The 19,154-nt window shown below is 42.1% G+C and overlaps 1 protein-coding gene across 3 annotated transcripts in view; it reads right to left on the minus strand.

Moving 5' to 3' along the window:
• RNGTT (RNA guanylyltransferase and 5'-phosphatase) overlaps positions 1-19,154 on the minus strand; it is a 415,119-nt gene that overhangs the window by 4,197 nt on the left and 391,768 nt on the right. For 2 of the 3 annotated variants that reach the window (XM_005299708.4, XM_005299707.4), the window contains one exon: positions 1,907-2,030. In XM_005299708.4, the coding sequence (XP_005299765.1) occupies positions 1,907-2,030 (124 nt within the window). Of the gene's footprint in view, positions 1-229; positions 604-1,906; positions 2,031-19,154 lie in introns of those variants that run through there. The other variant, XM_024103027.3, reaches the window with a different exon arrangement.

A 19,154-nucleotide genomic window follows, 5' to 3' on the forward strand; every position in this document is an offset into this window, starting at 1 on the left:
CTATTTCTTTCCAGCTTTTTTCAAATGTGGAAAAAAGTGGGTCTCTCCTCCTCGCCATAGACCTTTTCGAATGGGGAAAAGTTAATAAAGGAGGAGGGGAGAGAACCTATCAAAACTCCAAAAATAACTTTTTTCAACAACTGAACCAAAAATGCAATTTTTCCTCACAGATTTTTTTATTTCATTGTAAAAAATGATTTCCCATGAGCATTTTTTTTTTACTAAAACCTCTCTCTCTTTGAATTTATTTAATTTAATTTATTTATTTATTTGGTGAGAAAACTCTTCAGAAAATTTGTTTTCAGCCAGCTCTAGCAGAGGGGAAGAAGAGAAAAGCTGTGCATGCTGGGAGTGGAGGAAGGAAGAGGAAAAGTTGCAGTGGCTTGGAAGTAGGGGAGGAGGCTGGGGCAGGCCAAAAGAAAAAAGGTTGCTGAAGCAACTAGGAGGCAATGCTGGTGTTGATGGGGAAAAACTTTAGGAGGTGGTACAGTGGTACCTCTTCTTTAGTGGCCCATCCCTCTTTCCCTCTTGGTGGTGTGAGGGCTGCAGAAGACGCACAAAGCTGCTATGGTGGTGGAGCTGTTTGAATTCTGAGGTGTCTCCCTAAAGGCACCAACAGTCCTACTGTCACTTGATCAAATGGCTAATTTCAATTTGCTCATCCAAACAATTTAATGTCACTAGATTATCAGAAATTTACATGGGTAGATTAATTTTAAAGAAAAACTAGGAATATACATATACCTTCTCGGAAGCTTAGTGGTTCTGAATACCATGTTTAAGTTTATGATACCACCACAAAATGCCAGTTCAGTATGACTATTGTTACTCATATTATTCCAACACATCTTTATTTAAACTCATTCATCCCACCTGAAAGAAAATTGCTCTTTTGCATTTTCAGACGATTCTTTTTTTATTGTCTATAGGAGAATCTGAAGGCGTCACAATCCTATAAGGACAACTTTTTTTCATAGCTTTCATTTGCTTTACTCTCTATTGTTTGTAATACTATTTTAGGAGCTTGAAATTACATTTTCTCCTACTAATTTTGTCTTCCATCTGGCAAACAATGATCTTGAATAGAGCTGAAATTATCATGGCTTTTTTTGTTTAACAAATTCAACTTATGTAGCATGTTGATGTGCCAAAGTATCTTTCTTTGTGCATCAGCACAAGTCAACATAGCACCAGTGCTTGTCAGTTAACTGTGTTGTAGAGCTAAGGCAACTATATTTTGGGGGGCCTCACTTAAATGCAGGCCTTTAGCATATATTTGACTAAATAAGTCCCAATTCTGCGAAGAACTCACACACATTTACTTCACACACCACGGGGGAAATCATGGCCTCGGTGAAGTAACTGGTATGTCTATACTGCAATTAAAAACCTGTGGCTGTCCCGTGTCAGCTGACTTAGGCTCGTGGGGCTTGGGCTAAGGGGCTGTTTACCTGCAGTGTAGATGTCAGGGCATAGGCTGGAGATTGAGCTCTGGGACACTCTCACCTTGCGAGATCCCAGACCCCGGGCTCTAGACTGAGCTCAAACATCTACACTGCAATTAAACATTCCCTTAACCTGAGCCAGCTGACACTTAACAAATGGGAGCGTAGCCTACTTGATTTCACCCAGTGAGTAAGTCCCATTAAAACCATTGGGATTACTCATGGTGTAAAAGTTTAAGCACATACATAAGTCTTTGCAAAATCAGGACCTAATGTTATACTGGAAAAACACAGACTGCTAAACTAGATATTGAGACCACAGACCATTTTCCTTCATAAATTAGAACAATATTAAGGCAGATGAAATTCTGGGACTAAATTTTCTGCCAGAGTCCATTTAACCCAGTTTACTGAAATGGTAAAAATGAAATGTATGTGCAAAAGTAAGTTATTCTACTCACCTAGGGCAGTGTTGTAAGCATTTGGAAAGCTTTTGTCTATTCTCTGCCTCATGAAGACCCAGCTGTTGTTCTCAAATTTACACTCTATAATCTTATTGTCATACTGTTTCAGTTCTCTTGTCACCTGTTTTAAAAAAAAGTTCAAGATAAATGTATTTTATTAAATCAGTTTAAAGGCATTGTTCCTTCAGCTTGTGATAGATAATGAAAGGCCAAACATTGCCCTAAAATCCATCAGGAACAGTTCTTCATCCTACACCTAAAGTTAAGCTTAGCTGAATATCTTAACATCTCCAATGTACACATGCTCAGCTACTTGACATTTTAAAAATACTTTTGAAATCTGTTGTCAATATATGGCAATTATGCTAAAACATCAGCTACTCTAGTAAAAAAAAATTAAATAAAAAAATCAACCAGTAGAAATGTCCCAAATGCAAATAGGTTTCCATGGGGATGAACTGCTTCCTGTATAAGTGCTACTGCCAGCCTAACTGTATGAAATGCATTATCTGTGTTTCCATCAACCTTCTTTGTTAAAGGTCTCAAAGCCAAACATTAGGTTTCAATACCAGAATTAGCTTATAAAAATCATTCCACTCTTTAAATTTTTAGAGATTATTTTCTTTTAAAAATAAAGTAAATTCTAACTCCAAAAATTACATGGGTTTTTAAATCACACATGTTCTAAATATCCTTCAGGCCTCTTTTCTCTATTCATTCATAGATTTGTCAGCAAGCAGCTGATATCGTGAGCTATCTGTCTTTCTATTAGCTGATGCTGAGTGATTTGGAGATTTTTAGTTCATGTGTACTATACTTCCTGTTTATTTTGGCTACTTCATCCTATGCATCTTAACCTATGATAAAATGCAAAATTCCCAAGTAACCATGGCAACTTGAGAACTTTAGCTAATGCTTTAGCAACTATTTCCCAATATACTTCAGTTTGTTCCAAAACCTCTTTTTGTACGTATGAATCTGTATTTAACTGTTAGTTTTCTGTTTAGCTCTGTTACAGATTTCAAATCAAATGCTAGTCAAGGTAATATCACAACTGTGATGCAGTCTTTTATGGGTAATTACTTTTCCTTACACTAAAGAGGACTGGTTATTTCATTAGCAGAAATTTGCATTTCTACTGTCTATCCACTTACCAGTACTGACACAGGAATTTATTACTGTTCAGGGATACAGACTTTGAAGAAGGACAGGAAAGTCTTTGGAACAATTAGTTGGGTGTGCAGTGAATACTCTCAAACATATTTTGGACTAATTTCTAGATAAAGGCAATTAAACTGCCAATATGAGTCCCAAACCTTTGTGGATTACCCCACTTGCAAAATAGGACAAGTCTAACCCTCAAGTTGCTAAAAATGTAACCATCACATTTTGTTCAGCATTTATTCTGAACATTACTATTAATTTCAGGAAAGGGAGCTCTGGGATTTTACTTGTCAAGTGAAAGTGACACTATGAGACAATTTAGCTAACCTGCTTAATTTAGGCCAGTCAAGAGACTTTAACATAAAAAAAGTCAGTTTTTTTCATCCGTTTTTTATCATAAATTCATTTATTTCTTTTTAAAAAAGAAGTAATCCTTCTGCTGACTACAGATATTTTTTAAAACCATTTAACCACTTCAATGCGCTTCGTGACCATTGGTGGTCACGTGGATTACGGGAGACATCTCCTATCCTGTTTGCAAGATTAACTCATCCCCTAATTTGCCTGTCTTTCCCTTTTTAGCACATTTCCTTGTACGGTATCTTAGTTCACTATACATGTGCTAAAAGCGATATTCCAACCAGATGTTCAAGTAACACAGACTCACTTAACATTTATGTTTCATTAGGTGTGTTCAGGAAAACACAACATCCTTTTCTAATCCACTGTGGATGTTTAAACACAGGAAGAAACTTTTGGCTGTGTAATGATTTGGAAAGTATATTACTTTGACAATAGCTGCCAAGGAAAAAAAAATATTTATATGTCCTTTTTTCCTGATGAAGCAGGAAAATGCTGTTAGAAGAATCACCTGCTAGAGGCAGAGAGATATTCAACTCTAGCCAGTGACTTTCACTAACTAGCAATCTCAGTAAGCCTTTGTCATATAGTTTATCATTCTTCTAGTGTTCAGAGGCTCAGAATAGCAATAAATTATGTGGTTGCTCTATGTGACTGTGGCAATTAAGCAGTATTATTAACTCTCTGTATGCTTGCTTGGCCACTCATTAGCAATCTGGAAGATGGATCTTTCCAGAAAATGCAAACACCTGCCAATGTACTGAGGTAAATGCTTTTAGAAAACTGCTGTTCATAGTCTTCACAAGTTATAGCAATTATCTTACCAAGTAAGGAACATAGCAGTTACCATTCCCCAATTAAATGACCTTGGTCTTGTAAAAGCACCTGTCTTAATGTGTAGGCACATTTTCTTTTAGAAGCTTTTGAACATTTTATCAAGAGTACAGAAAGTACTCTAAGCACAATATACACGTTCAGCATTAACAATGCTGAAAATACCGGTGTACCACAATCATTCTAGGCTTCTCAATATGTATGTGTTTGGAGAGGATTGAAAAGGTCACAGAACAATTCCTTAGTAATCACTGTAAACAAGCTTTGTTGCAAATATGTCACAGTTCAGGGCAACTGCACCTGTGTTTCCCCTCCGTCATCCAGCTCTCAGCTTCCAGCTCTCCAGCTGTTGCCTCTCTTGGGTGGGGTGACTAGGGTGACCAGATGAGAGGAAGAAAATATTGGGACACATAGGGGTGGCGGTGGGGGAGGAAGTGGAGAAAAATAAAAAGCCGAGTGCTGCCGGCAGAGCAAAAAAATCCCAGTGCTGCCGGTGGAGCGAAATAGCGGGACAAACACCTAAATATTGGGACGGTCCCGATTTTATCAGGACGTCTGGTCACCCTAGGGGAGACCCACCTCTCACTCCCTTTTGACCAGGGTATGTCCAGGCTGCAGTTCCCTGTCTTTACTGTGTATTTCCCAGCAAAGAGAGTCTGCCTAAACAGATCTGCTTGCTTTTTCTTGAGAGACTGATAACAGAGGATATAAGGTACCTCAAAGTTCTCTCCAACCTACTTTATTCTTCAGGTACAAGCCTTACAGAGAAAATATATTAAAAACAGTAAAAGACCTTCTTGCATGTTAAGAAGCTTACCAGAGTTCACGCTAACAGGGATTCTGGCAGGCCCAGTCCTCCCAACTCTACCTTAAGGATTGAGGCCCTCCATGGACTAGGGGTCCTGTGCATTTAAATCCAGACTTTTCATCCCAAAACCCTTTCTTTGCCTCTCTGCCCCTGGGAAATTCAGTCTGAACTAGTGTATGTGTATATCTCCAGGGAGAAGGCTTCAAAGGCAGATAACAGATGAAGTTCATTAGCCTCCCCACTACCTATTAGAGAAGGTACATAAAATGCCACAATACCACATACACAATTGCAATTCTAATACAAAACACCCCCAAAGACTGTTTCGGATATTGTCAATCTGCCACAATCACTACATGTATCACTCACAACCATTTCCTGAAGTGGTGATTATAGGGTGACCTGACGTCCCGACTTTATCGGGACTGTCCCGATATTTACTTGTTTGTCCCCTGTCGTTGGGACGCGAATTGTCCCAATATTTTGCCCTCCAGTGCACAGGCGGAGGGGGCTCGTGTCCCCCCCCCCGCCCTGGCTCCACCCCTTCCTTCCCCATTGGATCCCTCCCCAAATTCTCGCCTCCTCACTGCCCCATTGGATCCCTCCCCAAATCCCCGCCCTGGCCCCGCCTCTTCCCCAAGCACGCTGCATTCTTCCTCCTCCCCCCTCCCTCCCAGGCTTGCGCTAATCAGCTGTATGGTGGCGCAAGTGCTGGAGGGAGGGGGAGAAGCAGGACGCGGCAGCCTGCTCAGGGGAGGCAGAGGTGGAGGGGAGGCGAGCTGGTGCGGGGGGGAGGGAGGGGCGGGACGTGGAGCTGCTGGTGGGTGCTCAGCCCCCACCAATTTTTCCTATGATCTGGCGGCTCGTGTGGGGTTTTTTGCTTTTGTTTTTTCCTCCACCGCCGGCTCTTGGTTTTTTTTTTTTTTTGCTCCCAATATTTCACGTCTCTCATCTGGTCACCCTAGGTGATTAAGACTAAATGTGGTCTGGGAGCCACCAAAATGTAACTTATCGCTCACCAAAATCCCTTCTCCCTCACCAAGCTCTTCCCTAGCAGTTGGGAGTGAGAGATTAAACTTCCCTCCTAGTGAGAAACAGAGTGACATATTGCACATCCTGCCTCAGAGGGGTCTCTCTCTATTCTCCCTTCTTGGCTTTGTGTTCCTCCATCCTTCCCCCACTCCCACCTCTACATATTGTAGAGGAAATCTGAGAAACTCATCATTCCACTTCTTGAAAGCAAGTTTTGGTAGTTGTTTCTTCCAGCTTGTGCTGGATGGGACAAGGCAGAAGATGTCTCAGCTATGAGAGGACTTGGGGTTGAGTGCTGAACAATTTGCTCAGGAGTGAGATTCGCTGTATGAACTGCTGGTGCTCCTACCCCAGTGATGACAAATCTGTGGAACCAGAGCCAATTCTGACAATGCTTCCAAACCTGCTGCAGCCATACGGGTCTGCCAGGATTATGGGGCCACCACACCCATTCTAGTGCAACGTGCTGGAGAGAAAGAGCAACTTCATGCCAACAAAGTCCTTTGTGGGGGGGATAATCAGTATGTTTCTCTCTCCATCCCCCCCAGACTGGGACAGACTACATGCTCTTCTTCCCCAGTGAACAGAAAACCCCCACAATCACAAACCTCAATTTATACATATTTCATAGTCCATATTCCAATGCAGAGTGAACTCACCTGGCACTATATATGGGTTGGGAATAGGTATGGGTATGGAGGACAGGTGATACTGAATCTTGGTCCTGGCATATAGGTGCCCAATTGAATAGCTTTGCAGGGGACTCCAAATTTGTTTGAATTGGACCTGTTTGGAACTCAGTGCTCAGTGGCCTCAAATTTGGAAGTTTCCATCAAACTAAGGACTCCATGGAGCCTCCCTTAATCAAATACTCGTTCCCTACAGCTAATGGAAATTTGGATCCCACAATACCACATGAATCAGTGTCATGGAGTAAATATATTCCTTTAAAGTTTAGCAAATTTAAGTCAACCTTATTAGCTCATATGGAATAAAAAAGCTTAACTTTTTCCTTTCGTTATGATGAAAAGCTTCCCCACTGCCTGCACTATCTACTGTAGTCCTTTAATACAGAAAAGCGGTTCTCTTTACAAAAACAATAGCATCTAGCATTTATGTATCGCCTTTTGTGCAAATGGAACCTGAAGTAGAAAAGAAACTGAAATATCAACTACACATAATAATTACTTCCATCTACCACTGCAATGCAGCCATCTCTGAGGTGAAGTACACACAGCAACATTACACAGCAATTTAGGACATGTGAAAAATAATGTATCCAACTGAAAATACAGAAGGGAAAACATTTAGGTAACCAGACAGTAATTATTTCTAATGCTTTGAACACTGCCACTGTATTTGTGATGACTACAAATGGTCAAAATTTCTGTTTTACATTTTATTCAAAAGAGCACCTGCAGCCACGCAGTGCCTCTTGGTACCATGCTAGAGCACAGATTCAGTAATGAGTCACGGATAATTTCACCTTACTGAATCACCACATCGTTCCCTACAACTGTTACATGGTCTCATCCAAATAGTGATCTAGCCCTGCTTAGTTTGTGAGATGACGGGATCACTGCAAAGTTGCTATTATATGTAATTTAGTTATTGAAAAGTCATTGTTTATTTTATATTTTAAAGCAGTTAAGCAAATATTCAGACTTTTGGTTAGAATGTAAAAGTTATGATTTTTTTTAAAATTACCAACATCTATTTTTTTCCAGTTTTCTAATTTTTAGGGGGTTTTTTTGTAAAAAATGTAGATAAAATTTTACATCACAACAAGAAACACATGAGGTTACATGCTTCATTGAGTTCTGTGTTCAATGCAATTATGACAAATCATTTTTTAGGAAAACAATCTACTTTAAGGAGACACTGAGGCTGTCAAGAAAACATATTAAAAATTCTATTTAGAAATACTTTTTTGTTCATATCATTTTGTCTTTGTACTTTCCCCCCCATTCTTTATTACCAAAAACATCTGCATGACTAAAAAACTGTTGTTTATAAGTTCACCGGCTTCTGTTGCTTATTCCTTGCCTGAAGTCATCATCTTATTTGTGATATCCCAGTAGAAGTGACTGTGATGTTAGAGACAGAAGATTATGATTTCCACAGAGGAATAAGCAGAAGCAGCAGCTGAATTCTTAAGAAATAAAGGGTATTTTTAGCATGTAATTTCTTAGTAATATGGAATAAGAAAAAGAAAACAGAATATACAGACAGAAAAGTTAATAAATAAAACGGTTTTCCAAGTTTTCCAAGAGGCATTTGGTTCTTTGTAAGAAAAAACATACACGATGTGAGCACTATTCTTTTCCTATGTAAATGAACAAATAGACACGTTAATAAAATTCACTCACAGTCCATTAGCTGAACTGCAGAAAAGCTGTCACATTTTGCCATATAGAGCTGGTCTTAGCACTTTTGGGTATGCCTGTGAAACAATCCCCTCCTCACTGCAAATATAAGTGATTCTTCTCCACCCAGATCACACTACTATGCACAAAGTGAGAAAGATAGCTCTTCAGCACACATCCAAAATTAACTGAATAACTCTCTGAAGAAGTGTGTGAGAAACCTTCAGGTCGTTCCCAGACTCCTGCTTCAGGAGAAATGGAGCCCGGCAGCTAGTGCTGGGGTCAGGGCATTATTGAAACATTTAACCAAGTTTTCAAGGGACAATTGTCCAAAGAATCTGAGAGATGTGAGCATCTCAGCCACTGGAAGATTTTGGCTGTGTTCAGGCTTCGATGACAGTACAGGGGATGGGGTGGGAAATATGCAGACCAGTTGCTTTTACAGTTGGTGACCCCTTCAGTGAGGCAGGGCAGAACTAATGCAGCCTCAAATCTTGGTTTCTCCACCACTACCAAACTTGATGGTTGTACCACCCCATTTTGGTGAACTAGATCATTCAGAGAGTGGGAGGTATATGAGAAAGTATTATCATGCATGATTTACAGATAAGGAAACATATATGGAACATTTAAGCAACCTGGCAAAGGACACAATGAGAGTCAGTGGCAGAGCCAGTATTGGAACCTGGGAGTCCCTTGCTCTACATCCTGTGCTTTGTCCTCTTGAATCTCCTGTCCCCTCATGCTATTGAACTACCCCTCCTTGTGGCCAGAGGTCATAAGGTTGCTTAAGCATAAGTTAGCTCAGCTGCAGGCAGCCAATTTGAAGGAAGCAGTGGGCTTACTGCTCCCTTTAGCCACAAAATGATGGAGGGTCCTCCCCAAAATCAAAGAGACGTGTGATGATTTTCAAAGACATCAAAGTCTAGACCTGGGCAGCTGCAGAGGGTGAGTAGCAGACAATGAATAACCTACGATATCCAGGAGATATCAAATATAAATATTCAACCCTAGCAACTGGTGTAAATTTAAAAAAGGCAGGGGGACTTGTAGTAGCAGACTTTGTGGGTCCCAAAAGTCAGCTCTAATGTCATAGATTATACACTATGGTAAATATAAAATGTCTGTGTTTTCTCTGAAAGTATATAATTTAGATAGACTCATAGACTTTAAGGTCAGAAGGGACCATTATGATCATCTGGTCTGACCTCCCGCATGATTCAGGCCACAAAGCCGTCCCTACCCTTTCCCTTGACTCTGCTGTTGAAGTCCCCAAATCCTGTGGCTTAGAGACTTCAATTAGCAGAGAATCCTCCTGCCAGCGATCCCTGCCCCATGCTGCGGAGGAAGGCGAAAAACCTCCAGGGCCTCTGCCAATCTACCCTGGAGGAAAATTCCTTCCCGACCCCAAATATGGCCATCAGTAAAACCCCGAGCACGTAGGCAAGATTCTCCAGCCTCACCCTCATTAGCCATTATACTATTTACCTGCCATGGCACGCTGTTCCTTTGACTAAAATCACGTTATCCCCTTAAACCATTCCTTCCATAAACTTATCTAACTTAATCTTAAAATCAGACAGGTCCTTTGCCCCCACCGTTTCCCTCGGAAGGCTGTTTCAATATTTCACCCCTCTGACGGTCAGAAACCTTCGTCTAATTTCAAGCCTAAACTTCCCCACGGCCAGTTTATATCCATTCGTTCTCGTGTCCACATTAGTACTGAGCTGGAATAATTCCTCTCCCTCCCTGGTATTTATCCCTCTGATATATTTAAAGAGAGCAATCATATCCCCCCTCAGCCTTCGTTTGGTCAGGCTAAACAACCCGAGCTCCTCTAGTCTCCTCTCATACGACAGGTTTTCCATTCCTCTGATCATCCTAGTGGCCCTTCTCTGTACCCGTTCCAGTTTGAGTTCATCTTTTTTAAACATGGGAGACCAGAACTGCACACAGTACTCCAAATGAGGTCTCACCAGCGCCTTGTACAACGGAAGCAGCACCTCCTTATCCCTACTAGATATACCTTGCCTAATGCATCCCAAGACTGCATTGGCTTTTTTCACCGCCACGTCACATTGTCGACTCATAGTCATCCTGCGGTCTACAAGGACCCCGAGGTCTTTCTCCTCCTCCGTTACTTCTAACCGATGCGTCCCCAGCTTGTAACTAAAATTGTTGTTAGTCATCCCTAAATGCATCACCTTACACTTTTCACTATTCAATTTCATCCTATTTCTGATACTCCAATTCACAAGGTCATTCAAGTCTCCCTGCAGAATATCCCTATCCTCCTCCGAATTGGCAATACCTCCCAGCTTTGTGTCATCCGCAAACTTTATCAGCCCACTCCTACAATCGGTTCCGAGGTCGGTAATAAATAGATTAAATAAAATGGGTCCCAAAACCGAACCTTGAGGAACTCCACTGGTGACCTCCCTCCAACCTGACAGCTCACCCTTCAATACGACCCTCTGCAGTCTCCCCATTCACCAGTTCCTTATCCACCTCTGGATTTTCATATCGATCCCCATCTTTTCCAGTTTAACCAATAATTCCACGTGCGGTACAGTATCAAACGCTTTACTGAAATCAAGGTATATTAGGTCCACCGCATTTCACTTATCTAATAAGTCCGTTACTTTCTCGAAGAAGGAGATCAGATTGGTTTGGCATGATCTGCCTTTGGTAAAACCATGTTGTAATTTGTCGCAATTGCCATTGACCTCAAGGCCCTCAACTACTTTCTCCTTCAGAATTTTCTCCAGGACCTTGCACACTACAGATGTTAAACTAACAGGCCTGTAGTTACCTGGGTCACTTTTTTCCCCTCTCTTGAAAATAGGAACCACATTAGCTATTCTCCAGTCTAACGGAACAACCCCTGAGTTTACAGATTCATTAAAAATTATCGCTAAGGGGCCTGCTATTTCTCGCGCCAGTTCCTTCAATATTCTCGGATGAAGATCATCCGGTCCGCCCGACTTAGTCCCATTAAGGTGTTCAAGTTTGGTTTCTACCTCGGATACGGTAATCCCCCCTCCTGTATCCCCCTCCGTCTCGCTGCTAATATTCCTAATCCCTTCATTGGCCTCATTGAACACCAATGTAAAATATTTGTTTAGATATTGTGCCATGCCTAGATTATCCTTAATCTCCTCTCCAGCTATAGTCTTCAGCGGTCCCACTTCTTCTTTCTTTGCTTTCTTCCTATTTATATGGCTGTAAAACCTCTTACTATTGCTTTTAATTCCCCTCGCAAGGTCCAACTCTACACGGCTTTTGGCCTTTCTCACTCTATCCCTACATGCTCTGACCTCACTAAGGTAAGTTTCCTTACTGATCCCTACCCTCTTCCACTCTTTGTACGCTTTCTGTTTTTTCCTAATCGCCCCTTTGAGACAGTCGCTCATCCAGCTCGGTCTAAATCTCTTGCTTACTAACGTTTTTCCCTTTTTTGGGATACAGGCCACCGACAGCTCATGCAGCTTTAACTTAAAATAATCCCAGGCTTCTTCTGCCTTTAGATCCATTAATACGTTTGCCCAATCCACTTCCCTTACCAGTCCTCTTAATTTGTTAAAATTAGCCTTTTTAAAATTATAAACCCTAGTCTTTGACTTAATTCTGTTAATCCTTCCATTTAGTGTAAACCGAATTAGCTCATGATCACTGGAGCCCAAGTTGTCCCCTACAACCACTTCCTCGACGAGGTCCTCACTACTCACCAAAACCAACTGTAAATACCATTTTAAAGAATATAGTTTTTCAAGTGAAATACCAAAAATATACATGAATATAAATAAGACTTTTAAAATATACTCAAGCCTGTTCATACAATGAGCTTTTACTGCACCTAAAAGCGTCGTAAACATTTCAGTTGATAAAAAAATGAACCAGTTAAATAAAATATTACATATTTTCTGTTCACCAAACAAAGTTTCATAATATAATGAAACCATATTAAAAATGCATATTAAAAGGACTGTTTTCTCAAAAATAAAGATGTGCTGAATTGGTTACCACTGCTGTTATTTTATTTTACATCAGTTACGAGAACTGATGGTGTATAGTTTTAAGTAGCGTATTACACAATAAACAGCTGTCAGGTTGGGTAAAAGCAAGTAAAGTCGAAATGTTTATTCAGTAGTGAAGCTGTTTACTGACTATACATTATCTCTTGTTTATAGGAAATAAAATGAATGATCTGACTCCTTTAAAGGAACATTAACAAGTTAAAATAATATTTTACATACATTCTGAAAATCTTTTTTTTTTTTTTTTTACCATATACAGCATGGCCAACACCAAGAATTGAACAATCCTGAGTCATGCCCCTCAAAATCATGAGATTTTTAAAAACTATAAATTCAGGGTTATTTTCTTTGTCTTTATTTTTAAGTCATAAGATTAAAAACATGCTCTTCTTCACAACCATGAGGGCTAGAAACTTTTTTAAAAATGGAAGTAGAGATTCTCACTTAATCACATTTCTCTAGGCGCAGGTGCTTTAAGAAAAACACCAAATATTGTGAGACTTGCAATAAAAATCACAAGAACTGGAATCACTTAGTATATGCTATTGTCCATTTCATCACCATTTTACCTTTATTTCCCATCTTTAAATATTGATTCAGCTTTCTGAGACTTAGGATGGGCTAGACACCGCCTGTCTTTCAGCCACCAGGAAATAACTGGAATAAAATCCCTTCCCCTTCTTTTGGTTGGTGGTATAAGCTTGGTATTTCTTTGCCAGGAGGAAGTACATTTCCTGTAGCAATCTGAAGAGTTTTCTGTAAACCTTCTGAACAATCAGGATCTATGTGTCTAAGGTGACAAAAGACTAAGGGTTGTAAAATACCAAAGAGATCCCAGTAAAGTACTGTTAATGGCAAAGCCAGGTAAATGATCTGGAACCTTTCAAAACTCCTATTTCTGGTGCTTGCTGAAAGAGTGGTTAAGATCATTTGTTTTCTGGTGGTGTTAAGGTTGAGCACACTATATGTAAGGTGACCTCCTTTGAAGCTAGTCACTGACGCTAAAACCAGCTTGTGTGGTGGAGTCTTTTCCTTCTCTGACTTGAAGGAGGGATCCATCAGATGAATCACAGGTCCAAATGTACAGAGTGTAGCCTTTGTCTCTATTGTCCTCAGCAAATAAGACTGCCCCATAAAGTTCTCTGTAGTGCAAAGGAAGAGCTTTTCAGGGACCCTTAGTGGAAATCATGCCTGCAGCCAATCAGACCTACAGGCATCTATGCCTCCAACAGTCTCACCTGCATCAGAGGCCACCAGAGCCTGATGCTGGGCTAGGTCTATGTTCTCACAGATTAGCTTCTCAAATGCCTAGTGTCTCTCTTGATAAAATCAATCAATCAGGGTAGAGGCCTTCTTCTATATCTGCACCTTAACTTTGGATATGAAAGCCTGGTAGTTCACGATGGAAAGGTTTGAGGATGTAGACTGATGCACTCTTTGTCTGAATAATCCAAGCACCACAGTTCATGGGTCTAGAGCACAGTATTCCAGATTTGGCTCATCTTCCCTGTAGCCATGGCCATCTCTGCCACCAAACTCTCACAGGACAGTAGAGGTCAGAGGCATCTTTGAGGGCATATTTTTTCTTGATCACTTTTGAGACTGGGAAGTATTTGCATCACAGGGTCTGCCACATCTTCACCAGCTGATTTAAACAGGGTGTAACAAAAAGGTAACACTAACAGACAGGAGTTCCTGGTCTAGGCAGCTCTCAATCATGGTCATTGTAGATTCCTGGACTGGTTTCACCTCAAAATCAGGTGTCGTGGACAACTTCTGTAAAAATTAAAAAAGGTAGGATCCGCCACTGTGGAGCCATCATCTTGGTGATGTGACATCAAAGGAGTTCTCTGATTATTCAGAGTTAAAAGAACAGTCCATATCACCCTGATCCTCAGCCTGCCCTGCTGCAAGTGGACAAAACTGACTGGAATGTTTGGAGAACAGTACTTACACCTGGCGAGAGATTGTGTGTAAAAGCTATGCTGGCAGGATATTTTACCCCTGGTATGGTCACCCAAATGAGGCAGACCAAAAGAACCAGATGAAAAGCAGTCCACTGGTCCTCCAGGTTGGGAATTGAGTGATAGGCCAACAACTTATTCTTGTCAAAAATTTAAGATTTAGAAATACAAAGTAGCCATTCCAGCAAGCAGCATGCCAAATTAATGGACTCCATCTTGGCAGAAATAATGAGTTTTGGAAAGCCAACAGAAAGCCAAGATTCGGAGAAGTTCTTTATTAAAAGTAAAACAAACTATGAAAGTGGGTTTCTAGAACATTAAAATAATGGTTAAAACAACAAAAGCTGTGCAGGGATGGAAAACATGGATGAATATAATCTCAAAATCTTTGGAGTAAGCGAATGGTGATGGCCAAGAGCTAATAAAAAGATCGAAAAATGAAAATAAGGTAATAAAATATTCAAGAAGGCAAGATGATTTTCACTCAGAGTACCATTAATTATGGCTTCGAAAGCAGAAAAAAAATCACTCAGACTGGGTTACCAATTGTCAGAAAATTGCTCCAAACTGGATTTTAAACATGATACATGAAAATGACAATTATACAATATTATGCACAGACAACTACCACAATTAGATCAAAAATCAATTCTACAATTGGCTACAAACTCTGGCAATTCCCTGACAGATATCTCCGTAGTAATGGAGGGACTTCAATGACAAAGTTTGGGATGACAACAATGGAGGCAGAAAGTAATGCACAAATGGCCTTAGGTTCCCAAAATCGAAATGGTGAAAGACTGATAGAACTGTGCCTGGTAGCAGATTTCATAACTGGGCGGAACATTATTCCCCCACAAAGATATCCAAACAAGTAACTTGGAAATCCCCAGATGGAGTCACCAGGAACCAGACAGACAATCTATATACTGCAGCTATTCCAAACTGTACTGAAGAACAGATTTCACACTCTAAAAGACTTAAATCGACCACAAAAAGTCAACATAGACATGTTGCGTGACAGATTCATAGATGCCTCATTAACTCTAGTTGGTACCCAGATAAGCACACCTAAAGTTTGGATAAGTGAGGATGTGTTAAACTGTGTGATAGAAAGGAAACAAGTCAAAGCAGACAGACTCCTCAAAAAACACCCCCAGAAGCAGCAGCAGCAAAAAACTGTATAAAACAAAGGGGCATCAGACCTGGCAGAGCTAATCCCCAAATCAGCCAGGAGGAGATGCCCTAGCTGTGACAACAGGGCGGTCACTCCAATACAGGGGAGTGTGAGAAACCATAGTAGTGAAGTTCAGAAGGAAAGAGAATGCAGACACTTAATGGAGAAGACCAATATACGCTCTCAAGATGGACCTCAAGAGATTTCACTCCTATTTATGGGAAATATAAAACAATCCATGAGGACCCAGGCACTACTTATGCAGGTCCTGCAGAATCAGTAGAGGTAGTGGCAGGAACAATTATATCTGCAAGCATAGTTAATGAAGCTGGCTGAACAGCAGCAATATTTGTTTCGGATCCTGTGAGAAGCAGGGAGCAGGGGCTGAAAAAGCTGGGAGCAGAAAAAAATGCTCCAGGGCCACTGAAATGGGTTATCTAGGGAGGTGGTGGAATCTCCTTCCTTAGAGGTTTTTAAGATCAGGCTTGACGAAGCCCTGGCTGGGATGATTTAGTTGGGGACTGGTCTTGCTTTGAGCAGGGGGTTGGACTACATGACCTCCTGAGGTCCCTTCCAACCCCGATATTCTATGTTTCTATGCATGTTACGCCTGTGGGCAGAGGGGACACTTGAAAAGGGACCGCCCCTATGTACACCAGGACAAGAAAGCTTACTCTGAAGCAAAAGATCTAGGAAAGCCCAAACAAGTCCCACCTGCTGAAAAAAAGGTACTTGTTTTTTCCTGTGGGGGATGGGGACTTGTGAAGGCGCATTGCCCTCACAAGACAAGGGAAACTAGCCATGAAAAGGACAACAGGTCAGGAAAGAAATGGAAGGAAGAGCCAGAGGCCCATAGTGTGGGCACATAGGTTGCAGAGAAGGTCAAGGGTGCTGTGAAGATAGAGGATGAGGAGAAATTGGAGGGAACAAACAGTCATCCGTAGACAAACTTAAAGGATTTGGGGACAAATATGGAGGGTAATCAGAATGCGGTGGGAACTCAGACCCTGGGAGAGTCTGTGACGCAAAGGCAAAAGCTACAAGGGAGGTTGGTAGCTGCTGAGCAAGCCTTGCAAATGGCTTCCCAAGAGTCAGAATTCCAGGAGGAAAGTTTCGGGACACCATGGAGGAGAAGGGTAGACTTCTTCTCATGGTGGGGGACCTGGAGCTGGAAAGGGATGACCTGCAGACCCAGCTCCGATAACTCTCAGGGAAAAGGCATCATACCCCTAAGGGTTACAGGGTTGAGGGGGAGGGTGTGTAATGGGGTCCTACCCTACACCAGGCCTGAGTAGAGAGAAAGGGCCAATGACTCCTATGACAGGCTGCACTTGGAGAACAGTCAGGGCTGATAAGCTTTTAATTGATGATGAAGCCCAGCTAGGCAAGAGCAGACTAAGCTGCTATAAAAACAGGAAGTAGAGAGCAAGAAGGGGGCTTCAGTGAGAAAGACTGCAGTCACTCTCTGTGCTTTAGAGAGGGAAAGGAGGAAACCCAGGGATAGCAGAAACCCTAGGGATCCAGGCCCTGAAGGAAGGGTTTTCCCAGAAAGTGGTGGAATGGAAACATGAGAGGCAGAATAGGAAAAGACGCAGGGAAATGGCAGCAAGATGGGATGTTACAGACCCTGGCCGCTGATTAGAGGGTCCCGGAGTTGGAATCTGGAATAGTGAGTGGGCCCAAGTTCCCCTACCAGCCACTGGGGAAGTGGCACAGAGTGGGCAGTGGACCAGAAAACAGCCTGAGACAGTCATCGAATGGGAGTTGGATCCTTGGAACGGGGAAAACACATAGTTACCTAGCTGGAGGGCCAAGCCATGAAGAGGTAGCAACTGAGTCACAAAAAGAGACAGCACCCCGAGTTGCAGAGAGAGAGAGTGTGAGTGAGAGAGGCACGCACAAACGAGAGACAGGAAAAGGATATCAGACTAGACGGAGGTAATCCCAGAGCAGCCAGAAGGCAGCACCCTCATGGTGACTGTACCCCAAGACACAAGATCAGACCTTAACAACAGGAAAAGAACAAAGAGTGATGAGCAGAGCACTTTTAAGAGGTGCTAAACAGACCAATACCAAAAGAAACTTGACTTTTACAAAGACATTAAACACCCATAGCAGTACATTGTAACATTTCACATCACAAAAAAATGAAATCCTGGGAAAGCTGAATATGAACCGCAAGTCCTCAGGAAAATGCAGGAAGCTGGTGATGATGAGACCATCACCACTGATAAAATCACTGAATTTTTTAATAAAGTATGGATCCAGAAAAACCCTCCAGAACAATGGTTGGTATAACTGCGTTGCTCTGGGGTGTGGGTTTTTCACACCCCTGAGCGATGCAGTTATACCAATCTAAGTTGATAGTATAGACCTGACCTAAGAGAAGAGCAGGCTGGATTTCAACTTGGAAGTTGATGAGTGAATAGACTTTTAGCCTAAGAGTAATCATAGAAGAGAGTAATGAATGGCAAAAATTATTCATCATAAACCGAATTGATTTTAAGAAAGCATTTGACAGCTTTCATTGCAATTCAATCTGCAACAACTTGAAGTATTATGGTATGCCAGAAAAAATAATTAACATAATCACAAGCAGGGGTGGCTGTAGGCGCCAGCAAAGCAAGCACATGTTTGGGGCAGCCCATTTGCAGGGGTGGCAGGGATCCAGCATGGGAGCTGAGAACCAACAGGGGGCCCTGGCAGCTGTAGTTCCTTGGTTAGCTCCCTGCCTATAGAGCCAGCCCAGGAGCAGGGAAAGAACTACATTTCCCAGCATTCCCTTTGCCACTACCAACGGGAAAGAGGGGGAGGGAGTGAGGAAGCTGAGACATCATGCTGCAGCCTGCTATGAATGGACAGCTGCACTGTGAGTAGGGATACCATATTTTAACATTGAAAAAATAGGAAACTCCACGGGGAGGGAGGGTAGCCCCACCCTGCCACCATCCACTCCCTCCAACTGCCCCCCACAGAAACCCCAACCCATCTGACCCTTGCCCCAACTGCCCCCCAGGACCCCACCCCCTATCTAAGCCCCACTGGTCCTTGTTCCCTGATTGCCCCCTCCCGGGACCCTACCCTCTATCTAAGCCTCCATTCTCCTTGTCCCCAACTGCCACCTCCTGAAACCCCCCCAACTTCCCCTCTAGGACCCTACCCCCACCCCCTACCTGTCCCCTGACAAACCCCTGGGACTCCCATGCCTATCCCCCCCCCCGCCCCCCCCAGCACCTGCCTTCCAGATTTGAACACCTCAAAATTCAGGAGTGCCACAGCGCCCCCCCCCCCCCCAGCACCTGCCTTCCAGATTTGAACACCTCAAAATTCAGGAGTGCTCAAGCTCAGTTTGGGCAACTGTTACTTCATTTCTCCCAAATCAAATATACTGATCCACTGTAACTTGCTGTAGAAAAAGTAGGATAAAATTGAGCAAGAAATGCTTCCCAGTGGTTATTAGGACTGGAATTGCTATTTTCAACAGCCATTGCCTTTTGTTTGTT

The sequence above is a fragment of the Chrysemys picta genome, chromosome 3, assembly GCF_011386835.1.
Source record: "Chrysemys picta bellii isolate R12L10 chromosome 3, ASM1138683v2, whole genome shotgun sequence".
NCBI lineage: Eukaryota > Metazoa > Chordata > Testudines > Emydidae > Chrysemys > Chrysemys picta.